The sequence below is a fragment of the Pleurodeles waltl genome, chromosome 4_2, assembly GCF_031143425.1.
Source record: "Pleurodeles waltl isolate 20211129_DDA chromosome 4_2, aPleWal1.hap1.20221129, whole genome shotgun sequence".
Classification (NCBI taxonomy): Eukaryota; Metazoa; Chordata; class Amphibia; order Caudata; family Salamandridae; genus Pleurodeles; species Pleurodeles waltl.
Window position 1 is genome coordinate 383,514,120 of NC_090443.1, and position 11,210 is coordinate 383,525,329.

General features: G+C 43.9%; 1 protein-coding gene across 1 annotated transcript in view; it reads right to left on the reverse strand.

Annotated features, from left to right (window-relative positions):
• Positions 1-9,259, reverse strand: part of HSD17B7 (hydroxysteroid 17-beta dehydrogenase 7) — a 48,613-nt gene extending 39,354 nt beyond the window's left edge. The window contains exon 1 of the mRNA XM_069231507.1: positions 9,121-9,259. Coding sequence (XP_069087608.1) covers positions 9,121-9,170 — 50 coding nt within the window. The 5' untranslated portion in view covers positions 9,171-9,259. The remainder of the gene's footprint in view (positions 1-9,120) is intronic.
• Between the last annotated feature and the right edge of the window lie 1,951 nt (positions 9,260-11,210).

Here is an 11,210-nt window from a genome sequence, read left to right on the forward strand (position 1 = left end):
ATCTGTTGGAATAGATAAACAATCTCCTTTCACAACTAACCGAAAAATGACTGAATTCCACACCGACATGCACAATTTGGTACACTTATTTTCCTCTCACTCCAAACAGAAGTCTATCTGCTATTTTCATGGTATAAAACACCACCCATCACAAAGTTAGCACTGCAGATGTTCTAGAAATGCAAAACGTTTAAAAAACAATGTAATGAGGCAAATCTGCAGTTTGTTGTAAATAAGAAATGAAAAAGTGGTGCTTCCTAGCAAACAAACATGCGTGGTAGCTACTCTCTGATAGGCAGGTAACAAAGTGGGTAAGTGTGCTGTTGGGGAGATCCAGAGACACTGCAGAGACAACCAAATCTATTAAATTCTTAAAGGTCTGGAGGAGACATGGGGAGTAATCACAGTGTTACAGGAGAAGTAAAGGTGGACACTAGATAGGATCAGCAATGTTAGTGCAGGTAAAAGGTCACATAAGATAATCATGATATGCAATGCATCTATTTATAAATGCAATACATAGATCTGTCTCTGTGCAATAGGAACTGGGACAGGTTCAGCAACATTATAGACAAAGCCTGTAGGGTGACACTTTGTAGTGTATGCACACATAGAGCACGCATAAATGCATACGGACTAACAAAGGCATCAATGCAAAAATATCACGAATCATTCATAACCCTATGCATCAGCTGGCTCTGGGACAAGTCCATCTGTGAAGCAAAGGACGAAGGGACAAAGTAGGGAATCAAAGGTAATGTACATGTAGCACTGATTCATTCATCTTTTAAGAGCAGTGAGCGATGTGACTCAGTGAAGCACTGAAAGACAGGCCTTGGGAGCACTGGAAGATGTGCCACAAAAGAGCACTGGGAGGTTTGGCTCACAAGACGACTGGGTATTCAGGCAGCATAGAGTCATGTCCAGTTCAGGGGCAACTGGCTATGTGCACTTGGGGAATCAGGATGATATGGAGCTAGAGATGTTGGTAGATGAGCAATGGGAGAACTCTGTGAGTACAAATGAGGAAACGTCATGTCCTATGTCATGTTTCATATATGCAGTCCTGGGATTTTTAAGCATGTCTTTACAATAAGAATAAAAAAAATTCTAGCTAACGCGTCAAGAATTTTCAATTCTATTAAGGACACGGAGGCGAGGATTATGCTTTCTCTTTCTTTACTGAACAAAACAGCAGCCAATGAAATACAAGTAACAGAAAAAACTACACATCCCAGGATGCCTAACATCCTGTCACATGGTCCAATCACTGTCCATAACCTCAACTATAAGTCCTTTGACCTTTGATGTCACTTCCTCTTTCTTTGGTCAATACAGATAATGTCAACTTGAAAACGAAACTTCTTACGCCAACACGAACTCCGAAGGCTTAACATCTATTCTTCCCGGGTAATCTTCTCCTGGCCAACTCGAATCCGGGCATCAGCCGAAACGCACATGAAAAACCAAATTAATCCAACTGAAAAAGGCTTCATGAATTTTTCTGATCAGAGCCTGTAAGAATAAAACAGGCAGGTAACATCTCCATAAAATTGAAAAGTCTCAATAAAAACCGATGGTTCAATAATAGACAATCAAATGGGAGGGAAACAATAACAATAATCATAATTATACACAATAATTGGTATATCTTTATTCATTATACATTTTTTATTGGGGGGATAATCCTCGCCTCCGTGTCCTTAATAGAATTGAAAATTCTTGACGCGTTAGCTAGAAAAAAATGTATTCTATGTCAGGACCGGAGGCTCCGATTATGCTAGTTCAAAGCTGTTCCATTACTACAGTAGCTACGTCCAAAACCGGTTTGTGATAAAACTTACGAAATGTGTTCTCTGAAGACCAGTCTGCTGCCTTCATAATGTCTTCTAACCGGGAGCCCAAGGCAAATGATTTGGAAGCCATAGCTCCTCTCACAGAATGAGCCCCGAATATAGAAGTGTCAATTCCTGCTTCACTCATGAACCATCTCAACCATCTGGCCAGAGTGGCTGAAGTCACTGGTTTAAAAGGCTTTTGCAAAGAAATTAATAATTGCCCTTTAGAATTTTGACGAAATTCTTCCGTGACTGCTTCATAATCTTTTAAACATTGGACTACACACAATTTTGAATTTTCCGTATAAATAGGGTAAGATACTGACCTGTAATTAGTTTTAGTTCTTCTTGTCACAGCAAAAGTGACCCCTTCTGGGAAAAAAACGCTACCAGCTAGATCTAGAGCTCTGACGTCTGAAACCCTCTTGCAAGAGATAAGGCATAAGAGCATGGTTAGTTTAGCCGAGAGCTGTTTGCGTGATAAATACTTGTTGGTAGGCCAAGAATCCAAAAATTTTAGAATAATGTTAACATCCCATAAAACAGAATATTTCGCTTGAGGAGGTTTGGAAAGATGTATACCTCTTCAAAGTTTGCAAACTAATGGATGTTCACCAATGGGTTTACCTTCAAGATGAGCGTGTCCCACTGATATAGCTGATCTAAAGTTATTAATTGTCCAGTAAGCCAAACCCGAACTTGCTAGCTCTGCCAAAAAATTAATAATCATACCAAGGTGTGTTTTCAATGGATTGGCACCCCGTCCATCACACCAACTAGACCATCTGCGCCAAGCTGAGTCATATCTTTTATGTGTACTACCGGCCCATGCCTGTTTAATGAATTCCGCAGCTTGTTCCGAAACATCTGGGGTACTCCATCTCACCCTGAAATTAACCAGGCGAGAAGGACCAACTTCCCTGACAAGACCAGAGGATGATGAAGGCCCTCCGGGCTCAACAGAAGATTCAGACCAGGTGGAATCAGAAGAGGAGAGGCACAAGCTAAATGAAGAGCTATAGGGAACCAAGGCTGTGCTCTCCAAAACGGGGTCACCAGGACAATTTCTGTCTTCTGTCTCCTCACTTGAGACAAGACCCTGGCAATCATCAGGAATGGAGGGAAGGCATACCCTCGAAACTGGGACCAATCCTGAAGAAAGGCATCGGTCCTTAGCGGATAAGGGTCTGGACGCGAACTGAAGAATTTTGGAAGCTGGCAATTGATCCTCAAGGCAAAGAGATCTATCTCGCAACTGCCTCATTCCTTGATTATCTGTGAGAAGATCAGAGGATTCAATTTCCAATCGCTGAAATCCGAGAGGTATCTGGAATTCCAGTCTGCTATGATATTCTGATCCCCAGGGAGGTATTCCGCTATGACAACTAAGCGTTGGGTTAGGCAATAATGCCAGAAATCCTTGGCAATCTCCGCTAGAATTCTGGACTTCGTGCCTCCTAGTTTGTTGACATATCTTACAGCTGAGACATTGTCCATCCGTAAGAGTATGCAACAATCTGTTTTCTGAGGGGAGAGACGCTTTATGGCAAAAGATCCCGCTAGAAGTTCCAGGCAATTGATATGTAGAGTCTGCTCCCATTAGGACCATCTGCCCCCCGTCACTAGGGAGTTGCAGCGTGCCCCCCAACCCCATCTGCTGGCATCGGATTCTATCACCACTTCCGTGTGAGACCCGAAAATTGCCCTGCCGTTCCAAGCCTCCATGTGGTGAAGCCACCACTGGATCTCTGAGCGTACTTCGGCAGTCAAGGGGATTAATTCTGAATAATTCCGACCCTGTTGTAGATGTCTGATCTTGAGCCTTTGAAGTGCTCAGTAGTGTAAGGGAGCGGGAAAGATCGCCTGAATAGATGAAGCTAATAGGCCCACTATTCTGGCAATATTCCTCAGAGAGACGGTCTGCTTGGCTAAAACTGATCTCAATTCCCTCTTGATGTTGCGGATCTTCTGAGAGGGAAGAATGAGTTGACAAGAAATGGAGTTTATCTGGAATCCCAGGAACTCCATCACTTGAGAGGGTATCAATAAAGACTTCTGCACATTGATGAGAAAACCCAAATCCTGCAGAAGATTGATGGTCCAATCCAGGTGAGATAAGAGAACGTGAGGGGATTGGGCCATCAACAGAATGTCGTCCAGTTATATAATCAGTCTGACACCTTTGGCTCTGAGCCATTCAACCACAGGTCTCAGAAGCTTTGTGAAGCACCACAGGGCTGACGACAGACCGAATGTAAGGGCTAGAAACTCCAAGTACTGTCCCTTCCATTGGAATTGTAGAAACCTCCTGTGAGGTGGAAAAATTGGGATCGACAGATATGCATCTTTTAGGTCCAGACGAACCATCCTATCTCCTCCTAAAAGGATGTCCCTTAACATATGGATGCCTTCCATTTTGAAGTGTCTGTAAAGGATCCACTGATTGAAATCTTTCAGGTTCAGGACCAATCTGTGACCTCCTACTTTCTTGTCTACTACAAAAATAGGGCTGATATAACCGTAAGGATGAGGGGAGGCAAACTGGACGGCTCCTTTGGCTAAAAGAGCTTGTACTTCTAAGTCTATAAAAATTTTATTTGCTAGGGAAAAACACATTTGTACAGGGGGGAGGAGCTGTTGGGGAGTGCTGATAAACTCCAAGTGGAAACCTTCTACTGTTTGGAGGATCCAAGGATCTCCTGAAATTCGCTTCCAATTTGACAGGCATAGTGCTACTCTGCCCCCAAGTTTGACCTGCGAAAAATGAATAATGCTCACCTGTGAAACTTGAGTCCTGAATGGCTCCTTGTTGCCCTCTGCGTTGACCTCTACGGAAGCGGGGACGTCCTCCTCCAGAACGTGTGGGGTAGAAGGTGGTGTCTTGATCTCCGTACCAGCCACCTCTATCTCTTGGATAATAGTTCTGGGGACTATTTTAAGTTCCTCGGCCGGGCATACGTCCCCCGTAACGACCGGCCCTGAGAAAAAGGCCTCGTTTAAAGACCTTCTTGAGGGACATTTGAGCCTTATCCAGCGTAGAGAAGGTGGAGCAAAACTTGGACAAATCTTTGATAAACGAGTTTCCAAAGAGCAGCCCTTCAGCCGAAGGTCCTGCTTCTGAAGATGCAAGATCAGACAATTTAGGGTCAATTCGCATTAACACAGATTTTCTGCGTTCTGCCGAAATAGCGCAATTCGAGTTCCCCAGTAGACAAATGGATCTCTGTGCCCAACCTATTAGGACATCAGTGTCCACCGGATCCCCAGATTCTTTGGCCACGTATGCCATATCAAGAATCTTGGTCAAAGGACCGGAGAGGTCCAGCAGCTTGTCTTGGCAATTACGCCAGGAGCGATCCAAACCTTTTTTGGGATCCTTCGAGAATTTTCGCATAAAAGTTACCATTGTGGGATCTATTTCCGGGGTCTCGGATACTTTGCCCTCTAGATCAGGTCTAGGGCATTCCGCTTTTAAGCGTGATCGAACTTCCTTGTCGAAGCATTTTCGTAAATTAGATTTTACATATTGAGCTACTTCGGGTGGGGCAACCCAATTAGAAGCTCTGGGATGAATGATTTCCGTGGGATCAAAATCTAGAACTTGGCAGGGAGGAGGCGCTTTCCTAGCTTTTTTACTAGGTCTGGGCGCGTTGGATTCATCTGAATCATCAGAGGAGGAATTATTATCGGAAGATGAGGAATCGAGGAAGACTTCCTTTTTTGAGCTGTAATTATGCTCTCCACTGCGTTTTTTACGTAGTTTTTCAAAAGCGTCTGCGTGCAGACTACTAACCTCTGCACTAGGATCTAAGTTTTTTGCTTTGTCTTTCGCTTTTTTGGCTTCGGGGAGAGGTTGTTGTTCTTGTGTCCAGCCCTGTGCACGAGCATAGTCAAATAATTGTCCTGAAAAAGGACCCAAAGCTCTCACTAGAGCATCATTTACCGACTGCTGGACTCTAGAATCAAGGGCTTCCACAATATCAACTTCTAGTTGATTACTTAAATCATCGGTATAATATTCTGCTCCTTGATCCTCCCATTGAGCCATGATTAAGAAGGTTAATACCTTTAAAACAAATCAGTTAAGGATCAAGTAAGGGGGAGTGCAAGAACCCCAAGACAGGCAATGGAATAACAATATGAGCCCTTAATAGAATGTGGAGGGAGCTGCCTGTAAAGCACTCTCGGCAGAAGCCTGATAACAATTTTACAACCCACACAGGTGTACTGCTGGGCATCAGGGAGCAATCTTTGGTACTGAAAACGGGGCCTAAGACGCCCTCGCCGCGCTTCCCACGAGCCGATCGATTCAGAAAGTGAAAGGAATCGGCTCGTCAGGACGCGCGCGCGCGCCAGTAAAAATGAAAGGGAGACTGCAAATGCAGCTCCGCTCCCGCTCCCACTCCACGAAATATGGGCTAAATAAAATTGGCAAAGGCCAATAAACCAGCGCGTATAAGCGCTCAAACAGACAATTGAAGCGCGCTGAATCGCGACGCTTTTAACACGAATAAAACATTCTAAATCGTTAAACAAACAAACAGTTTTGTAGAAGAGAGTAAAATTGTGTACTTATCTGCTGCGAAGCAGCAAAGAAAGAGGTAGTGACATCAAAGGTCAAAGGACTTATAGTTGAGGTTATGGACAGTGATTGGACCATGTGACAGGATGTTAGGCATCCTGGGATTTGTAGTTTTTTCTGTTACTAGTATTTCATTGGCTGCTGTTTTTGTTCAGTAAAGAAAGAGAAAGCATAATCGGAGCCTTCGGTCCTGACATAGAATTATCTCAGTAAACTGAAAAGGGTTCAGAACATGGTTCATACTTGACCTAAAGCAATATGAATACATCATACCGATCCTGAACTCATTACGCTAACTGCCAATCAGAGGGATCGCAAACCAAAATTCCGTGCACAATCTTCAGATCTCTCAATGGCAGTGTCCTAAGGTGGCTGACCAAACTTCTACCCTTTGCCACCAACCTGACTCTTTGTCATATTCCTACAGAGGCTCAAAAGATTTGCCAACTGATTCCTCATCAAGCATGTTCTGTCCTCTCCAACAATCTCCCCCTTCAGCTAAGACATGAGGAATGATTTCCTAAAGATATGGAGACGACTGGAGACAGACTGTTTCTACCCAGCCTGAGGTGAGGTACCATCTGTCCAGGCACTGAATTAACAAGCATAGCTTCCAAATCACTACAAATTTAGCAACAACATTTAACCAAGCTGTTAATCAAAGTTGTAAGGCTAACTGCTACCTACATAATTCTACTCCTCAAAGGCTTCTCTATCCAATGTAACAACAAAATGTAATTCAAGGAACTACTTCTGAATACCACCACTCCCTGAAACTTAAATTTGCCTCCGATTCCTGCATCAGATTATGCAACACTCCTTTGTACCCTTTCCCTCATAGCTCTCAAAAAATGTTGTACTGAGGTATGCATAACTCCATCAAACTCCAAAGAATGCAAAGCTCTATTGGCTCAAAATAATGCCTGCCTATGCAGGGTTGGATGTTTATTTTGCTCAAAAATATGTTCTTATCACGGTATACACTGCACTCCAAGTGCATAAAGTCCCATTCAACAAATGACTGTAAAAGGGTGTGCGAAGGATTAAGGTCTTGCTTAATTGTGTTGCCTTTACGCAAAGCATTATCTGACTAGAGTGATTTTCATGAAGACTATGGCCCATATTTATACTGTTTTAGCGCTGCGTTTGCGCCGCTTTTTGACGCAAAAAAGGCACAAACTTACAAAATACAGGCCCACATATTTATACTTTTTTATTGCCGCATGTGCGTCATTTTTTTACGCAAAAGCGGCACAAACTTACAAAATACCATTGTATTTTGCACCGCTTTTGCATCAAAAAGCGGCACAAATATGGGCCACAATTGTATTTTGCAAGTTTGTGCCTCTTTTGCGTCAACAAATGAAGCAAATGCGGTGCTAAAAAAGGTTAAATAAGGGCCTATATTTCTTTTCTATCAGCACCAAACCAATGATACCAGTAAAAAAACATTCAATTTTGAAAGTATGATCTCAGCATCTTAAGATACTTCAAAGCCAGCATCTTCACCTCTTGCATCACAGACAATATTATTCCCATTATATTTCAGCACATACAAATGCTACTTTGTAGTATTCATAAAGCCAAACCTTAAAAGGCCCATGGCAGACTGAATTAATGCATTTTTTTTAAAGTATTGACCAAAACATCTACCACAAGGGACGTCCTGGAGTAGAAGGCAGAAGTACAGCTATCTAAATCAGGTTAAAGCAAATTAAGTAAGACTAATGCAAATTGAGAAACACAGGAAAAAAGTTTCAACTTCGGAAAGTGCTAAAGAACTCACATTTAAAGCTGTGTACCGATACATATTCGATTCTGGAATTAGGGTGTGGATCATGGTAGAAAGTTTAGCTGAACCTTAGGTCACACTGAGGATTGTACATGCCAGGGCATCAGTTTGTCGCTCAGAAAACAAATCTTGTAGGGTAGGATCTCAGAACACTGAAATATCGTTTAATAGAGCTATATCTTTGGACAGAGTTGTCCTTCTGCAGACCTCACGGGTTCAGAACTCAGACAGGACTATTCTTTGGTTGACATTGATTTTACTGGCCAAAATGACAGAGGATCTAGCCCACACGTTACACAGATATTGTGTGTCTATGAGTCAGCACCACTATTACTCATCTTCCAAGGATTTTAGAGGTTGAAAGTAAAGAACAATCCTTAATATAAACAAATCTTACAGCCTCAGGTGGTGCCCTAGAGCAGTGTAAATATAGGTACGTCAGAACTTAAGTTGTCTATAACCAGGACTGAAAAGGTTTCACGCCCACATACCATAAAACATAATAATGAACATATAAACAATACACGTCAAGGAACCTAACGTCTAACAAAACTATTGCTACTTGTTCGGAACTCATATTCACGTTAGGTTAAAGCAACATACAACAGAAATTGGAAACTTAAAGTAGTGACGATCATAGAGTACATATTCAACTAAAGAACATTTATATCGCTTGCGTTTTTGTTATTTTATTTTTCTCAATCTTGTAAAGCACTCTACCACTCCGGTAAGGTTCCCTAACGCGCTATTTAAAACAAATATATTTAACATATAAAATTGTTTCAAGAATATAAAAAGAAATGCTGCAAAAAATCTAAGCTTGCTATTAGCCTACTCCAGTCCAACCTAACATTATTATTGTCTAGTGTTTCATAATAAGACAAGCGTGAGTACAGAAGCTGACATACCTGTTGGCTCCGGTGACCACCACAACTTTGGCCATTGAAAAATTCGACATAAGGCGGCGTGGATCAGTGCAGTGTCAATTATTTAGCTTTACTGTCAAACTGCAGCCGCGGAAACCAAGAAGAGGTGTGCCCTAGTGGAAACAGGCGTTAAAGGACAGCCTGTGGGGCGTGGAGATTTTTACCGGTAGTCAAGACAGGTCAGGCAAAAAGCAATTGTTTCATAAGCTTATGGAGCCTGTCGGCCATGTAGTAGTCAGGCAACACCGCCCACCAATCTGTCAGATGCCGCTCGTTCTGTGTCTTTGCCAGTCCTCCAGATGGAGCTCTATGACGCGGGGGGCGGGCGTTCTTTGAGTGAGTTCTAGCGCGCGTTCATCTGGTGTTGGTGTCTTGTGATGGGCTGATGGGCGGTCTTTGCACCTCGAGCCAATAGGAAGGCTGTATGATGAACTGGCCCATGCGCTATAACGAAAGTAGTACAGTTATCACAGCCGATTAATAATATTCTGTTGCGGCTGTAAGAAAGTGAACTAACGCCATCATTTAGCCAGTGTGAGGTTATTAAGACACACACATAATCATGAGCCATCTGCAGTAAAAATTCACAGTGAATGATAATTCTTTTTTTTACACCACAAATGCACGGGAAAAGTAAATGGAAGAGCTGTTGTGTGCTTTTGGTTCAAGGCTCCCTTGTGCCAAAAATGTACGCAGGGCTGCATTTCAAGCTAAAATAGTGTGAAATGACCATTATGCCTTTCACATAATTAAGTGCAATTTTGCTGTAATTTCATGCAATTACTCAAATTTCGGACACCCCTATTTAAGAACTGTGGGGGAAATAAGGGGCAGTGTTTTGAATGGGCAGGTACTGTCCAAAACGGACAACCTGCACGTCTAATTTAAAAGGGAGAGTACCTCATCTCTGCTTCAATACATTTAATGGGAGTGTTCTGACAGGTTACGGTCTAGTCACCCGACAGCACACCAGAAGTACTTGCAATCACCCTCGGATCAGGCGTGGCCCGAGGTAATAAATAAATGCAAGAAAGAGTGCTCAAGGTCCTCTACTCTGACCAGTGATCCTGACTACGTCAGTTCATGCTGCAGCTCTGCGCGAAGGCCCTCCTCCACATGGGTCTCTACACTGTCAACGAGGACGGGCCGTTTCACGCACGATACCAGCAAACAGCCACTCACATCAGAACTTACTGCTAAGACTAGCTGCATCGGCTGCAGCTTGCCCCGCAAGGCCACGCCGCAGCAGTCACTCCAGCTGAGAGGGACGAACTGCCAGCGATCGCCGACTGCCCCCGCAGTCCACAACCACGCCTCTCCAGGAGCACCTCTGCAGCAGCTAGCCCCGCCTGCCAGCAGGCTGGCAAAGACGATCGACCGCCGGCACCGCCCCGGCTTTCCCGCTATCCCAGGGCCCACCACCTCACCTCGTCGCAGCAGCAGTAGAGGGAGTGAAAAGAGGAAAAGAAGAGGAGAACAGGGGAAAAATATGTTATAATTGAAAGAAGACTATGCAGACATCACGCTCTTGCCTCATCACTCTGCACCTACCACCAGGCAGCCACCGTGCTGTGCACATTAAGCGCTACACAGCACCAGCCCCTCAGAGCACCCTGGTGTGGAAAAGGGCCACAGTAACCAAGAGCCAGGTGCACAATACCACTGACACACGCACCCGCACCATAGTCAACATGGTGGCCGAGAGGCCCGCAACTTCAGCGCTTCTCCCGCCCCAGCACACCATGGTAGGGGCGCTGCCAGCTTTCAGCAAACTAGCGGATCCCGTGACAGCCTCCCCCGATGGCGAATACGTATTGGGCAGCTTGAAAACTACTTTGTTGCCACACATGAGCGTACTGAGGCCGTCAAAAGGTCCCTGCTGTTGCATTTCGGGGGTGATGAACTCTACAAACTATTCAAACACTTACCCAACCTGGGCGCACCTGAGGACTACGATGCCGCTGTCAGGGCCCTTAACATCCATTTTGACCTACAACTCAACCCTGATTTCGAAAGGTTCAAACTCCGCCAAGCTCGTCAAAGGGAGGGCAAGTCCATAGATCAATTCTACA